This window comes from Mytilus trossulus, chromosome 11 (assembly GCF_036588685.1).
Source record: "Mytilus trossulus isolate FHL-02 chromosome 11, PNRI_Mtr1.1.1.hap1, whole genome shotgun sequence".
NCBI classification, from domain to species: domain Eukaryota; kingdom Metazoa; phylum Mollusca; class Bivalvia; order Mytilida; family Mytilidae; genus Mytilus; species Mytilus trossulus.
This window is the reverse complement of record NC_086383.1, coordinates 50,261,545-50,279,263: the sequence shown is the minus strand read 5'-3', so window position 1 is coordinate 50,279,263 and position 17,719 is coordinate 50,261,545. Positions and strand designations below refer to the sequence as shown.

General features: G+C 31.9%; 1 protein-coding gene across 1 annotated transcript; it reads left to right on the top strand.

Moving 5' to 3' along the window:
- Positions 1-1,276: 1,276 nt before the first annotated feature.
- LOC134691281 (very-long-chain (3R)-3-hydroxyacyl-CoA dehydratase 2-like) lies at positions 1,277-16,449 on the top strand. The gene is made up of 7 exons (XM_063551719.1): positions 1,277-1,426; positions 5,953-6,070; positions 8,906-9,013; positions 10,489-10,610; positions 11,236-11,275; positions 12,596-12,734; positions 16,302-16,449. The coding sequence occupies exons 1-7, from the start codon at positions 1,335-1,337 to the stop codon at positions 16,373-16,375; spliced, it is 693 nt and encodes a 230-aa protein (XP_063407789.1). The 5' UTR covers positions 1,277-1,334; the 3' UTR covers positions 16,376-16,449.
- The last annotated feature ends 1,270 nt before the right edge of the window (positions 16,450-17,719 follow it).

Sequence of the window (17,719 nt, the reverse complement as noted above, 5' to 3'; positions counted from 1 at the left end):
TGTTTTGAATGCAAGGTATTATAAATATCCATGTTTTTATACAGCATGTGCAAAATATGTAGTATAATCTGGACCAATTTTTTCAAAAGATGGGCTCACTATTTGAAGGAGTCAGGTGTTGGAAGTCGGTGTGGTATGTAGGCTTGGCTTCACCTTAGATTTGACTCAGTTGACAATTTTTTGTAGTGGTAAGAACCTGCAGTATTACCCTCAAAGCTGTTAATTTAAATACAGGTCAATCTTTGGTAAGTTAAGATATCTGGTTTTGTGCTCATTGATATCGTAAAATATCAGCAGTGAGCCACAAGGTGGACCTGTTTGGCAAGTGATATCTATACGAAGAAAACCTGATTATCTGTTTATTGTTCTATTACTGGTTGTTTTCCCCTTCCAAGACAGGTTTACCCTTGGTGATAGCAAGCTTGATAACAACTCCTCTAGATCTCCATTGTGATGTCTCTGATAACTTCTCACATTGTGACGTTGCTGAAAATGCCTGCTCTTGTCTCAAAGAGGTTATACAAGAATTACGGAGCGACTGAGCAGGTTGATATAGGAGTGGGACAGATGGATGATTAATCCTATTATCTTGTATTATGCCATGCCCAAATTAAACACGTGACTTAATATTGTACTGCTGCTGAATGAAAAGACTGTATATGTTGTGTAGGTTTGTAATGACTTAAATTTGTCTTGACAATTTATGAAGATTTTGAATAATACTTATACCAATCTATTAACCACAATATATTATAAATAAGTCTAAATTGAGTGAGGGGTTTCTAAATTGAAAACAACGTATACAACTATGATTTGACATTGACAATATTATATTTATAAAAATAAAAGCAGATGGGTAAAACAGACATTATAAACCGAAACGCATAACAACCTAAAGACATTTCATAACTTTGACATATAAAGAATATATATATATATATAGCAAATTCTTTTTGTTTTTATTATTGGCCGGAGTTTGGTATTTTTGTGATTTCAATTTTTAGCTAAAAGAATACTAAACAATGGCCGGAAATATATGTTCTACCACTTTTTCTTCTTCTTTTTTTTTTTTAATATTATAGGGTATTGACATTTTTAATTGACAGAGGTGCTCCATTGAGGAGGAATTTATGATAAAAAGAAAGACATTAATACCTTTCCTGCATTTAATAGTCTACTTTTCTAACATGTTGAAATATATGTAAAGGTTATAGAGTTTAGATTTAGTGATGGCATTAATGATTTGTATCGAATCATTTTTTATAACCTATTAAACCCGATAATCGGAAATCATTCGTCTACATTCCGACATCGGTAAATATATTATTATCGCCATGGAAAGCAAAGGTCGACCGGCGTCTAAAAATCAAAAGAATTCCCTTGTGACAGCTTATCTTGTTGCTTATAATGTTGCTCAAATATTAGGGTAAGCACTAGAAAGTTAGTGTGCTTTGTTTGTAGTTGTAAAAATATAAAAAGAGGTATTTTGTTGGTATTTACAGAAATATAATGTTCCTGTCATGTCTGTTGGCAGTGTTGCTAAGCCTACAGGTTTTCTATCCCAAATAGCCCAACAAATATCGATCATAGAATAGAAAAGAAAATTCTATTTTAAATGGGAATACATGAAATATTACAAACATAAGTTCTGTAGAGCTTTTTTGACGACATAAAACTGTTGTAGACCTGGAGATATAAAGGTAGTCTAACTAGTTGAGTAAGGGAAGATCTTCTTTGGCTCAATTGGTTAGAGCACTGCCTTAAGATCCCGAGATTGAGGGTTAGAATCCCGCTGGTACCATCCATGGATTTTCACATCATTGGCGCTGCGAGCATCTGCTACTGGTACAAAAATTGTATATAGAATATTGCCTGGCAGTGAGATGTTAGAATTGGTCATGAGGTTTGACCAGCCGGTCATCTGATACCATGACAATTCTAGGTGACATCTAAGGAACTGGCCAGAGGCTTTCCGAGGAGAAGTCTCGGGGTTGTACAGTAGTGGACCTGTGAGTTGCTCAGATGGATGGTAAGCAGCCCGAAAAAAGAAAAGGGGGAAGAGTGTTGTAGACCTGGAGATATAAAGGTAGTCTAACTAGTTGAGTAAGGGAAGATCTTCTTTGGCTGAATTGGTTAGAGCGCTGCCTTTAGATCCCGAGATTGAGGGTTCGAATCCCGCTGGTACCATCCATGGATTTTCACATCAAAACATAAGGGCCATAAGATCATGATGATGTAGTCCAAATAATTATTTATGACGTCTTGAAAGGCTATTATATTTTTTTTCTTTAACGCCTTACATCGACGTAAGGCGTCAAAGAAAAAAATTATAATAGCCTTTCAAGACGTCATAATTATTTGGACTAATGATGATGATGATGGTTCCACACTGTCACTGACCACATCTTTAGTTAACTATGAGATAGAATACACATAATCGCTATTTATTCCATTCCGGATAAGTTCTAGAATTACACAACTTTTACATCCAGTTGAAGCTATCTGGGACCCTGTTTAAACAATTCACCATGCATGATACTTTTTAATGACACCTGTTTAAACAACCGTAAATACTTCCAACAAAATATTTTTTTACTTCAATTTTAATTTCGAAAAAAGTGGATCATACTATATTAAAGTTAATTGATGATCACTTTCTAAAGTTTTGCTCCGTCAGCTCACTGCTGATGACCTCCATTTTCGGCCAGCGTGACCTAAACAGGAAGTTGTATAAATGACTGTTTTTCCAGGAACGGACTAAATAGCGATAAGGTGTATCTAACAATGAGAGATGCGATGGGGATGTGGGAGACTATTTGTCTTATTTTTCTGGTAATTTTCCTTATAAACAAATTTAAGTGTTGTAGACCATGTAGACCTGAAAATATAAAGGTAAACATGGTCATGATGGTAATCTAAGATAAACTTATAGTCATGCTAGTTGAGTTAGGGAAAATCTGCTTTGGCTCAATTGTTTGTAGTGCTGCCTTTAGATCCTGAGATTTAGGGTTTTGAACCCAGCTGCTACCATCCATGCATTTTTATTTCGTTGGCAATCACAGGAATTTTAGGAATCTGAAATTCTATCAGTAAAAAGATATAGGAAGATGTGGTATGAGTGCCAATGGCAATGAGACAACTCTCCATCAAAGTAACAATTTATAAAAGTAAACAAGGTATGGCATTCAATACAGAGCCTTGGCTCATACCAAACAGCAAGCTATAAATTGTCCCAAAAATTACTAGTGTAAAACCTGATTTAAATCGGAAACCTGTAACAGTCTAATCTATATAAAAACGAGAAACATATATGAACTACATAAACAGATGACAACTTCTGTTCATCAGATTGCTAAGAATGTTTATAATAACAGTCAGAGCTCAGACATAAACAAGTCGATTTTTGTTTTTGACTTAAAGAAGTCAAAACATGTATTTATCATAAAAATGTACTTTCAAATTTAGACTTATCTAAGTCAGAAAATGACAGACTTGTAGAGGTCTGTTTATGTTGATGAAAAAACTTTATTTTACTTAGTGGCCGAAGTTCACCACCTATGACAGCAAAATTCTGTCTCAGAGTTCACAGGGACTTGAGCTAGCTATCTATATTTAATTATCTTATTGAATATTTTTACTAAACACAGATGTTTTATCTCATTAAGTGTGGTTCCAGGTGGTTACATTGTAAGGTTTATTAACATTATCTCCGATTTTTTAGACTCTCTTTCATATTTTTCTTTAGAAGACAAAGCATTGTCTTTCAATGTTGTCATTTTTTTATATAGATACATGCGACCTTTTTATAAAAATGCGTGGGTCTTGAAGTTAACCAATTTTGACAACTTATCGACATCAGACTCGGACTTCTCTTGAACTGAATTTTAATGTGCGTATTGTTATGCATTTATTTTTCTACATTGGTTAGAGGTAAAGGGGGAGGGTTGAGATCTCACAAACATGTTTAACCCCGCCGCATTTTTGCGCCTGTCCCAAGTCAGGAGCCTCTGGCCTTTGTTAGTCTTGTATTATTTTTATATTAGTTTCTTGTGTACAATTTGGAAATTAGTATGGCGTTCATTATCACTGAACTAGTATATATTTGTTTAGGGGCCAGCTGAAGGACGCCTCCGGGTGCGGGAATTTCTCGCTACATTGAAGACCTGTTGGTGACCTTCTGCTGTTGTTTTTTTATTTGGTCGGGTTGTTGTCTCTTTGACACATTCCCCATTTCCATTCTCAATTTTATTCACTATTTGCAACTTTTTGATTCTGGTCAATTATTTCTTGCCTTTAAGGGCATACGATACAGTTACAGGGAAGGTAATGACGTTGCTAACGTAATTTGTTATTTTCGCGACGTCAAACTGTGACATACCGTGAAAAGATGCATTTTTCGACTGATTTTTATCATTCAACCTGATTTAATTTGAAAACGAGTTCTTGGACCCCTATTTTTCAAAACGGCATTTGGTTTCATTTTACAGTGAGATTATGTGACCCAAATTTTATAAAACTGTAAATAGAGGATTTTTTTTAATTATGATAAACATGCAGTAAAAAATTACGTTTTTTCCTCAATTCATGAACATTTGATAAATATGAATTATTTCTGAATAAAAAATTGCATATTTTTAAAAATATTTATAAAATACAGAAATTACCGATTATTCAACAAAAAACAATTTGTTTTTATCTTTTATAACAAAAAAGTAATGTCTTTCTTTCGAAAAAGAAATTACGGCCACAAATCTGAATTTCAAGCAAATATACAAAATTTCGACCTCATTATACTCCAAAAGTAGCACATGAAGGTATATTTTTTATTACATATTTGATTTAATCAGGTAAAAAATAGCCTATATGCAAATTTTCATGATCTTGTAAATACAGGATCAAAACTGTATCGTATGCCCTTAAAACAATATTTGACTTATTAAAGTTGTATTTTGTATTGTATTAAAGGGAGACAAATCCTAAAACTTACAAATTAGACCTCTATGAGTCAAAAGCAGATCCAGACTTGTTTATGTCTGAGCTCTGACTGAATAAGGGCAACAATCAAAGTAAAGCATTACTTTACTTCAATCTTTTCAACCTCAGACATGTTTGTACCACATGTTTCATTTTGGTTAGTCAAATAGTTAAATCACCTCCATAACAAATGCCTCAAACTCAATTTTATCATTGAGACAACTCTCCATCCAAATTACAATTTAAAAAAGTAAACCATTATAGGTCAATGTATGGCCTTCAACATGGAGCCTTGGCTCACACCGAACAACAAGCTATAAAGGGCTCCAAAATTGATAGTGTAAAACCATTCAAACAGGAAAACCAACGGTCTAATCTGTATAAAAAAAAACAAGAAACGAGAAACACATATAAATTACATAAACAAACGACAACTACTGTACATCAGATTCCCGACTTAGGACAGGTGCAAACATTTGCAGTGGGATTAAACATTTTAATGGTACCAAACCTTCTCGCTTTTTCTGAAACAATAACATAATATCACAACATAGAAAAAAACACGATAAAATATCAATTGGCAGGCTTAATTAACTCAATCAAAAAACATAAATTAATACACTATGAAAGAATAAATTTGATTATATAAATATATTTATCAACACTTTTACTCTGGATTTGTGAAAGAAAAGATTTGTGTACTCTTTGAATCAACTTAAGGTGACTGACTTTAAAACTGTAAATTACCAAATAAATGTGCATTCATTATTGTTTTTTTTAAAAGATAGACTCAAATGCAACATTAGTTATCACATATATACAAACACAAATTCATATGATTGTGATACACACCCAATCACATTATATAAAAACCTTAATTATTCCTGAATATATATATATACACGATTTGAAGTTAATCATGTGATAAAAAAAAATATGTTTAAAAATATGTTAATTTGATTGTCAAATCAATTGTAGATGGAGTGCTTTGGGCATATTATTGATAAACCATCTTGTGAAAAAGGGTACATATGTTGGATTGTATCACGATGTGTCAGTCCTACTCTATATATTCCAAACAGCTGCAGTTTTGGAGGTAAGCTTTAAGAAAAATAACTGACTTATAATATTGGTGTATTCATCGATTTATTTGGGATTTTTTTTTCTTCTGTGGATTCATTATTATTCGTTGGATACCAATTTTTTTGTGGATTTCCTGGGTACAAGTGGAGCACGAAATTAAATGTTCACTGAATAAGTAACCTTTTTAGGCTTGTCTGCAGACTTTGGCACAAATGTTTGGTAAAACCACAAAATTAAATATCCACAAACATGTAAGTTTTGTTTAATCCACGAAAATTGGTACCCACGAAGATAAATGTATCCACAGAAACCAATTCTGAAAGATTTTAGTATTAGGCCATAATAAATAATAGGTTTGTTTGCCCAAACGCTACCTACCCAGGAAAAAGCTGCCTACTCAAATTTTTTTATTGTCCTGATTTGAAGAAGTTTTTTTTTAATCAAATAGGCATGAAGACTTATAAACATCCGATACTTCAATTTCTTTAAAAAAAAATAAAAAAAAAATACCTACCTACCTACCTACTGTCTCAACCTTTGAGTAGGGTATGGGCAAACCAAAATATTTTTAAGTGTGTGGCTTTAGTCCAGTCAAACTAAAATTTAACCTCAAACTAATTGAAACAGAAAATGTTTTAGTTCTAATCTATAGCAGTACTTATGCCCTTTATATACACAGAAACAAGTCCCATAAAATTAAACTTGAGGAAAACTCAAAATCAGCATTTTTAATTTCTATGGAAATCAACATTGGAAGGGGAGATAACTCTCGCAAAATTGAGTCTTTTTTTGTCAGTTTTTGGTTGTTTTTCTTGAAATTTATGTAAAATATGATACTTTGTTGGGTTTATAAGTTTGTATTTGACTAAATTATATACTGTTCTACTCATGAAATGTACAAAACCGAAGTGTTATGGCAAGGATTTGTATAGTAAGATCTAACTATACAAATCCTTGGTTATGGGTAGTTATACCCCCACTTTAAAGAAGGGGGGGTATACTGTTTTACCTCTGTCTGTCCTTCCGTCAGTACGTCAGTCAGTCCGTCCGTCCCATGAATATTTTTCGTCGCATTTTTCTCAGGAACTACAATACAAGGATTTCTGAAATTTGGTTTCAGGGTTTATCTAAGTCAGCTATACCGTGTGATGCGTTTTCAGATTGATCACTTGACAACTTCCTGTTAACCAAACACTTGTATGATTTTACACATGATAGCCAAGTTGAAAATTCTCGTCACATTTTTCACAGGAACTACAATACAAGGATTTCTGAAATTTGGTTTCAGGATTTATATAAGTCAGCTTTACCTTGTGATGGGTTTTCAGATTCATCACTCGACAACTTCCTGTTTACCGAACGCTTGCATATTTTTACAATATTAATATTATCCACTTGCGGCAGGGGTATCATCAGTGAGCAGTAGCTCGCAGTTTCACTTTTTTTTGTTTTTTTTACATTTTTCATTAAAGAAATTGCAAATTTGAAGATTTGTAACCAATTTGAATTTTGTTTGTGAAAATTTGGTATTGTTTATATCTGTATATTATATTTTTTCAGCAACTTACCTTTCTACAGAAACTTTAAACCACAAAAAGAAATAATATACATGCTTAATCCTTTTTATTAAATTTGAGATTCTTTACCTTGATGACCTTGACATGTTTAAAAATTCAATAAATGGTCAACTAATGAATTACGAAATCTAGATTATAGCTTGATAAAATATATGAAAATGCCTTTAGAGTTGTTTGTTATACTCTGTAGACCGCTTAAAAATCAAGAATCGATACATTCTGATGAATAGAAGAGGTAAAGTTGTAATTTTGTATCAATTTTTATTGATATTTCTGCCTTTTTTTGCAAGAGTTATCTCCCTTTTCAATGCAAATCTCTGTAGGAATTTTAAATGGTGATTTTTTTAGTCTTCCTCAAGTTAGATTTTATGGAACTTTTTTCTGTGTATATTTGGGATATAATGCTAAAGATTAAATCTTAAAAATCTTCTGTTTCAATTACTTACGGGTTGGGGTAAAATTTATGCTAGATTGATTGGACTAGAAATGAAGCAATTTAAAACTTCATTTATGGTTTAGATACTTCTATTTTTCAGTTGCATATTGACCTCTAACATGTCTAAATGTATATATGTCAGGTCATAACGCGTACAAACTTTTTCGAGCTGAATTTCAGTATTTCTTATAATTTAAATCGAAGTTACCAAAATATCAATGCATGTTCACTTGGTTAACATTACATCGTTAAGGGGCATCGTCACTTCCGTTCTAATGTTGAGCGAGTGGTTGGTAAACTATTTTACTATATTGCACGATTTATTCGGCAAATTAAATTCTCATAATTAACAATCAGCACTGCTGTCATAAAGGAATTGTGATTAAGTATTTACGAAACAAATATTATTTCTAGTTTATCCTGCACAAAGAGGATCACTGATAAGCTTGATGAACGTTAATAGTGCAGGGATACAGGTGATTTCCTCTATCTGCCAAATGATGTCATAAAGGCTTGCATAGTAAACGATTTTTTTTCGGGAACAGATGAACTTGGTTTCACATTTTCCATGTCAGGACTTCTCAGCTTACTTTTGTGACTATCAGGACTTTACAGATATCATTTGAACTATAGTCATAATAGTGGATAGTTGTTTTCTCGATGTGATGTTAACTAAAACCAGAGTTTTGACGGAAATGTATCGAACTAGAAAGTTGACTATTAATACAAACAGCCTAATTGATATAATAATTCATTTAACAGGTTTAACAAACAAAAGCAAAAAAAAATGTCAGACCTTAACATGTTAACCAGCAACATATTTTTCTTTTAACAGGTACTTAACTGTGCAGTAGGATTTGTCAAATCAAATGTAGTGCTGACTGGTTTCCAAGTGTTTTCTAGAGTTTTCCTCACATGGGGCATAGCTTACAGTGTTCCCTCAGTAAGTCCAGTTTTCAATTTAAATGTGAAAGAGAAATGATGTAAACATAGTAAATTTGACTGAAACCTAAAATGAAATAAAAGGAACAAACTAAGGATAGAAGAAAAATTCACAAGGTGAAACTCATGATGATGCTTTACACTTGGAACTTTTCATTTTACAGTTATTTATTACTAAAATGTGAGTAAATTTCTGAAACACAAATAGTTTGTACAAATCAGCAATATAGATGTGATAGGGGAATTTCCTTTCAATGCACATTGATGCACAAATTTAATCCCAATTTGTAAAGGTTAATGCATTGAAATCATGAAATACTTGTACATGAAAGAGACGAATCAGAAGCAACAAAAATAAGAAACCCAACTTACAAAAAAAGACATGTTCAGCAACAATATTAAAGATCTCAACAACATTACATGAGGGTAAAGTAATGCCCTGTACTGTTAGTCTGTTAGGTGTCAAGCGGTCAAATTTCGGCTACCGTTATCATCAAATTGGTTAAAATTTTATCATGATTCGTCAATATATCCTTATTGTGATTCGTCAGAGGTCTCAAAAATTATCGTTAGTGTCATTTTTGGACAAAATAAGTGATTTGTCAAAATCAGAATTTTTTTTATCGTCTAAAAGAAAATGTACATTTTATCATCACGCACCAAAAAATATCATATGAATAAATTACAGTACTCATTAATAAAACTGCATAGGACATGCTCCAAGTGAAAAATATGCATTTTTTTTATATATACTAGTTATATTTGCTGTTCCAGACTGCCATAGAGCTATAATAGAGCCCAAAGAGGACTAGAAGCATTCAGTATTTACTAATGGATCTAAAGTCAACTCAACTGGGGATTTAGTTAAAATATAACAATGTTCATATCATATGTATTATATAATGGTAATTCAGGTTGCACTTTAATAAATTATTTATTTATTCTTTCATTCATACAATATAAATACTTGATAATATTTATACTTGATGACAAATGACGGTCAGCTCAAAATTCTGAATTTACTGTAACTTAATGCTGGTTGGAAAATTTCTAAATAAATTTCTGCAAATTTTATTTAAAAAAAAAATGTATTCAAAGTTTTTATTTAACAGGTCCAGAATAACATAGGAGTATGTATGTTTTTATCGACCTGGACATTAACAGAGGTCATTAGATATTCATTCTATCTATTTTATTTAACAGGTCCAGAATAACATAGGAGTATGTATGTTTTTATCGGCCTGGACATTGACAGAGGTCATTGGATATTCATTCTATCTATTTTATTTAACAGGTCCAGAATAACATAGGAGTATGTATGTTTTTATCGGCCTGGACATTGACAGAGGTCATTAGATATTCATTCTATCTATTTCATTTAACAGGTCCAGAATAACATAGGAGTATGTATGTTTTTATCGGCCTGGACATTGACAGAGGACATTAGATATTCACTCTATCTATTTTATTTAACAGGTCCAGAATAACATAGGAGTATGTATGTTTTTATCGGCCTGGACATTGACAGAGGTCATTAGATATTCATTCTATCTGTTTGCATTAATTGGAGAAGTTCCATACATCATACAGTGGTGCAGGTACACATAGTTTAAAAATACTGTAAATTCAGAAATGGTTGTGTATTTATTACTGCAATTTTGTCATTTTTAGAACAAAATGCAATTTAAATTTTTCAATACGGAGAAAAATCCTGTTTAGTTCATATATAAAATTTCAAAATATGAATTTGAAATATTGCGATTTAAACACTGTCCCAGTATTCTAAATAATAACAACATCACAATATTTTCTGAATTTACAGTTCCTTCTAAAATTTTAGCAATCAACATTTTAAACTTTTTATTGTGGAAGTTCCACACATTATACAGTGGTTGCGTTTTGAAAAAGTTCTATGTTATTTACAGTGTTGCAAGCATACATACATAATCCTTCTCACTTGTTAATGAATTGAAAAATGTGTCTGGAGTTGTATATTAAACATGATCTTACATAGTTAATAATATTAAGCTTTTTACATATATATATATAAAATAATACACAGAAAGTTTTGATCTCTTTCTTTATAAATTAGAGTTTTGTTCATAAAAAGTCTTGTTATTTTGATGATATTTGTATATCATGTGTATGCAATTCTTTGGTTAATTAGCTTTCACTTTTCATAATTTTAAAAAGTGTGTATTAATATTTCTGTTTTCTTTCCAGATACACATTTTTTATCATCTTATATCCAGTAGGTGTGACTGTAAGTATATATATATATATTATAAGGGATTTAGATGTGGGGTTAACATCAATGAGACAGCAACCCAACGACAAAAAGTCATAAATGAATGAGGGCCGCATGTAATCTTTAACAATAGACAAGTGTCATTCACATAGATCCAGGTGAGCAACACAGGTTCTTTAGCATGTTTAGAGCCAAGGCTCCATGTTGAAGGCCATACTTTGACCTATATTGGTTTACTTTTATAAACTGTTACTTGGATGGAGAGTTGTTTCATTGGCACTCATACCACATCTTCCTATATCTATTTAGAGCTTTGATCCAAAGATTAGCAAATTTCTTAAACAAACATACTAATAAAACAGTACAGAAAAAGCACTTAACTTATTTTATATTTAATTGAAGTTATAATAGTTTACATTTTTGAATACATGACAGTATCACCTATAGGGGCCCCGATGACTGAGTTGTCTTAGTTGTCCAACTATTGTATCGATAGCCTGTCAACACTAAGGTTATGAGTTAATATCCCACATGTGACAGACACTTCAGACAGTCAGTGTTCCTACAGAAATTCTGACAGTGATTCTATATGTGCAGTATATCTCCCTTTTCCTATAGAAACTGACCACTATGAAATAGCCAAAAGTGACATTAAGGGCATACGATACAGTTACAGGGGAGGTAATGACGTTGCTAACGTAAAACGTTATTTTTGCAACGTCAAACTGTAACATATCGGGAAAAGATATATTTTTCGACTGATTTTTATCATTCAAACTGATTTAATTTGAAAACGAGTTCATGGACCCCTATTTTTTTAAATGGCATTTTGTTTCATTTTGCAGGGAGATTATGTGTCAGACCCAAATTTTATAAAACTGTAAATACAGGATTTTTTAAAATGTTGAAAAACATGCAGAAAAAAAATGACTTTTTCCTAAATTCATGAACATTTGGTAAATATGAGTTATTTCTTAATAGAAATTACATACTTTTTAAGGATACTTATAAAAAACGGAAATTACCGATTATTTAACAAAAACAATTTGTGTTTATCTTTTATAACAAAAAATTTATGACTTTCTTTCGAAAAAGAAATTACGGCCACAAATCTGAATTTTGAGCAAATATACAAAATTTCGACCTAATTTTACTAAAAAAGTAGCACATGAAGTTGTTTTTTTTATTACATACTTTTATTTGATTTAATCAGGTAAAAAAAAAACTATATGCAAATTTTCATCAACTTGTAAATACAGGATCAAAACTGTATCGTATGCCCTTAAACACCAACTAATCAAACAATTCTTTTATGATTGCCAATTTTTATTTCAGGGAGAATTGCTTTCAATTTATGGAAGTCTAAACGAGGTGGTGGAGAAAAAGTTGTATTATCTAGAGTTACCAAATAGAGCCAACATAGCATTCAACTTCTACTATTATTTAATATTTACCATGCTGATGTATATACCAAGTAAGTATTCTTTGGGGTTCAATCGAGGGGGATTTGGAAGTACCAATTGCATTCAAACTAGATTTTTTTTGTCTTAAACTTTTAAAACTATTAATATAAAAAAAATATGGTATGATTGGCAATGAGACAACTCTTCACAAGGGATCAAAATGACACATTAGTTAAAAAATATAGGTCACTGTACAGTCTTAAAAAATTAGCAAAAACATGGTCAGCTCTATGCCATGAAATGACAAATGTAAAACAATTCAAACAAGAAAACTATTTAAGGCCTAATTTAGATACAAAATAATAAAGAACCAGATGCTCCGCAGGGCGTAGCTTTATACGACCGCAGAGGTTGAACCCTGAACAGTTGGGGCAAGTATGGACACAACATTCAAGCTGGATTCCGCTCTAAATTTGGATTGTGATTAAATAGTTGACACAGCATAGGTTTCTGACACAGAATGAATGTATTCAAATGAACTTAAAATTTTTGTTTTCTCTTAGAGCAATTCACTATGCTGTTGAATATTAATCCTCTCAAAAAAATGTTTGAAGAAATTTTCTTTTTATTTATGAAATTTCAAATGAGAAAAATTGAACCCAATTTTTTAATCACATCCCCCTTTCCCTTATTCCAAAACTAATTTCAATTAAAATATTCTAATGGAGTTTACTACTCATTTAAATACATCATAAAATATTAAGATGTAAAAAAACTGCTTGTTATCACTGAATGGTAAAGATTATTTAAATTTATCAGTTGGTAGTAAAAAGTGAATATACATTGTATATATTGTATATAACAAAGATTTAAGTTGATTCTGGACAAAGAAAGATAACTCCAATTAAAAAAAATTCTTGTAGATATTTCTTGCTTACTATACTGGACAAAGAAAGATAACTCTTAATTAAAAAAAAAATAGCTATTTCACAATATTGTGAAATTAGATATTTCTTGCCATTGCACAATACTGTGCAATTGAAAAGACTTGCTATTGCACAATACTTAATATAATAATTTTAGATCCTGATTTGGACCAACTTGAAAACTGGGCCCATAATCAAAAATCTAAGTACATGTTTAGATTCAGCATATCAAAGAGGCCCAAGAATTTAATTTTTGTTAAAATCAAACTTAGTTTAATTTTGGACCCTTTGCACTTTAATTTAGACCAATTTTAAAACTGGACCAAAAATTAAGAATCTACATACACAGTTAGATTTGGCATATCAAAGAACCCCAATTATTCAATTTTTGATGAAATCAAACAATGTTTAATTTTAGACCTCGATTTGGGCCAACTTGAAAACTGGGCCAATAATCAAAAATCTAAGTACATTTTTAGATTCAGCATATCAAAGAACCCCAAGGTTTCAATTTTTGTTAAAATCAAACTAAGTTTAATTTTGGACCCTTTGGACCTTAATGTAGACCAATTTGAAAACGGGACCAAAAATTAAGAATCTACATACACAGTTAGATTCAGCATATTAAAGAACCCCAATTATTCAAATTTTGATGAAATCAAACAAAGTTTAATTTTGGACCCTTTGGGCCCCTTTTTCCTTAATTGTTGGGACCAAAACTCCCAAAATCAATACCAACCTTCCTTTTATAGTCATAAACCTTGCGTTAAAATTTCATAGATTTCTATTTACTTATACTAATGCTATGGTGCGAAAACCAAGAAAAATGCTTATTTGGGTCCCTTTTTGGCCCCTAATTCCTAAACTGTTGGGACCGAAACTCCCAAAATCATTACCAACCTTCCTTTTGTGGTCATAAACATTGTGTTTAAATTTCATTGATTTCTATTTACCTTAACTAAAGTTATTGTGCGAAAACCAAGAATAATGCTTATTTGGTCCCTTTTTTGGCCCCTAATTCCTAAACTGTTGAAACCAAAACTCCCAAAATCAATCCCAACCTTTCTTTTGTGGTCATAAATCTTGTGTCAAAATTTCATAGATTTTTATTAACTTAAACTAAAGTTATAGTGCGAAAACCAAGAAAATGCTTATTTGGGCCCTTTTTGGCCCCTAATTCCTAAAATGTTTGGACCAAAACTCCCAAAATCAATACCAGCCTTCCTTTTATGGTCATAATCCTTGTGTTAAAATTTCATAGATTTCTATTCACTTTTACTAAAGTTAGAGTGCGAAAACTAAAAGTATTCGGACGACGACGACGACGACGACGCCAACGTGATAGCAATATACGACGATAATTTTTTCAAAATTTGCGGTCGTATAAAAAAAAAAATGTAACACAGCAATAAACCATATGTACCGATTTGCAGGCTCCTGACTTGGGACAGGCACATACATACAGAATGTGACTTAATTTTATTGATTAATTCTTTGAACTCAAGCAGGTCTGGCAACAGAGAAATGATTACTGTGGATTCATTAACTTTCTTAGATTTTGGGGGTATGGTATGTATAGGCAACCTTTGCAATGAATTTAAAGGTTCAACCTAATTAAAAAAAATATGTAGGCTTGTATGATGAATTTGGTAAAATCAAGAAACCCAATAACCATGTAACTACAATTATTCCTCTCCACGAAAATGTGTTGCCGAGAAAATAAATTAATCCACATTGATCAGATATTGTAAGGGAAGGGAACATACATGTAGAAACAAGTAAGTTGTACCTATTTTCAAATAATTTTCCTTGTATTTTAGCACAAAATAATGAGGTGACTGCATGTTATATCAACTTGTGAAATCTGTACCAGATTCAATACAAGCAATACTTATTTCTTGAATAGATTTCTCAGGTTTTTGTCGAGCCTGCAACTTTTGTTAACAAAGATTTTTTGTAATGTTAACTTGTCTCTTATTATAAGTAATTGGATAACTATATTTGGTATGTGCGTACCTTGCAAGGTCCTCATGCCCTTCAGACAGTTTTCACTTGACCTCGACCTCATTTCATGGATCAGTAATCAAGGATAAAGTTTTGGTAGTCAAGTCCATTTCTCAGATACTATAAGCAATAGGACTAGTATATTCTGTGTATGGAAGGACTGTAAGGAGTACATGTCTAGCTGACAGGTGTCATCTGACCTTGACCTCATTTTCACGGTTCAGTGGTCAAAGTTAAGTTTTTGAGTTTTGGTCCATTTTTCTAATACTTTATGCATTAGTCAAAGTAGACTTGTTCTATATTTGGTGTTTGGAAATATTTTATGATCTATAATGTATATGTCTGTTATACAGGTTTTATTTGAACTTGACCTCATTTTCACAGTCCATTGTTAAAAGTGTTAAGTGTTTGTGTTTTGGCCTGTTTTTCTTAATTTATAAGCAATAAGTCAACTTTATTTGTTGTATTGAAGAATTGTTAGTTGTACATGTCTGCCTGGCATGGTTCATCTGACCTTGACCTCATTTTCATGGTTCATTGGTCAATGTTTCGTTTTCTTTGGTTAATGTTGAGTTTATGTGACAGTTGTAATAAAGCTTTATATTTAGGTCTATTAACATAGTATCAATGATTAGAAAAGAAGGCGAGACATTACAGCGTGTGCACTCTTGTATTTAATATTTTATATTTTATTTTTTACTTTTACAGTTTTTCCACAGTTGTATTTCCACATGGTAGCACAGAGGAAGAAAGTCATTGGTGGCAGAACAAAATCAGACTAAATTGTTATATGTGACTTTGAAACATTTGATACATCACCATTTTTAAAATTTCATATAAAAGATTTATTTATAAAGTTTTAATTCATCATTTTTATATGACAAAGAAACTATCATCAGCATTAATAGTGATCAAGTCAATCTCTGACTGCAGTGCATGTATATACATTTGTTTTTGGTGGGGTTTGTGTTGTTTATTTTTTAGTTTTCTATGTTGTGTCATGTGTACTATTGTTTGTTTGTTTGTAATTTTCATTTTTAGCCATGACATCAGGTTTTTTTTCGATTTATGAGTTTGACTGTCCCTTCCGTGGAGGAAATTTTTAAGCAGTATTCCCTTAAAATATTCCACGTCTCTTTTACCTCTTTTGCCCTTTCATCCTGCTGTTAATGTATGATGTATGATGAGGTACCAGTGGGGGGGGTTCCAACCCCAGGAACCCCCCCCTTGATCCGCCACTAGGTATCTTTACCCATTTGTTGGTTTTTTTCAAATATTCTATGCAGAAGAAGATTTAAAGATCCCAATTTTCTGACATAACTAAATGATTGGTGAATGTAAAATTAAAATGGGTTTAGAAAAAATATACGAAATAACTGTTTCTATGGGAAACCTACTTAGGAATATTCCTTTCCTTTCCCTTTTCATTTGATTGATTGATTGATGTTGAATGTATTTTGTCCAGTCGAAAGTATTTCAATAATATTCAGATAGATTCAATTAACCAGAAGAAATGCATGGCTGTCAAGAATTTGAATTCTGGTTGGTCAATTTTAAAATTTCATTCCCACCAAAGTCTTCAATCTTTTATACCTTTTACATGGATAAAATATGACGAATGATACATTGTATATCAACAAAAAAGGGGGGGAGTATAACTTAATGAGCTCAATGAGACAACTTCACTGTCTAAGACCCTCATTTCATTTTGTAAGAAGTAATGTTTAATGTGACAGTACTGTCTGTTCATAAAGAGTGTATTCATTTATGCAATAATTTCAGTATGTTTGGTTACCACAAATTTGTCATAAAAAACAAACCCCTTAAAATAGCTTTGTCTATGCCTGTCTTCTTAGCTTACATTGAACTTTAACCATTTCTCAAATTCTTTTTGTCTTATAGAATAGAAAATGGAAATGGGGAATGTGTCAAAGAGACAAAAACCCCAACCAAAGAGCAGAATACAGCCCATGACCAGCAATGGGTGTTCAACGCAGGAAAAAAAATCCAACACAAGAGGCAGGCTTCAGCTGGCCCCTATTAATACCTACTATTACAGCAGAAAAGGACGTCACACAAAACTCTGAAAGATACAAATGAACTAAAATTAAAAAAAACCACATGAC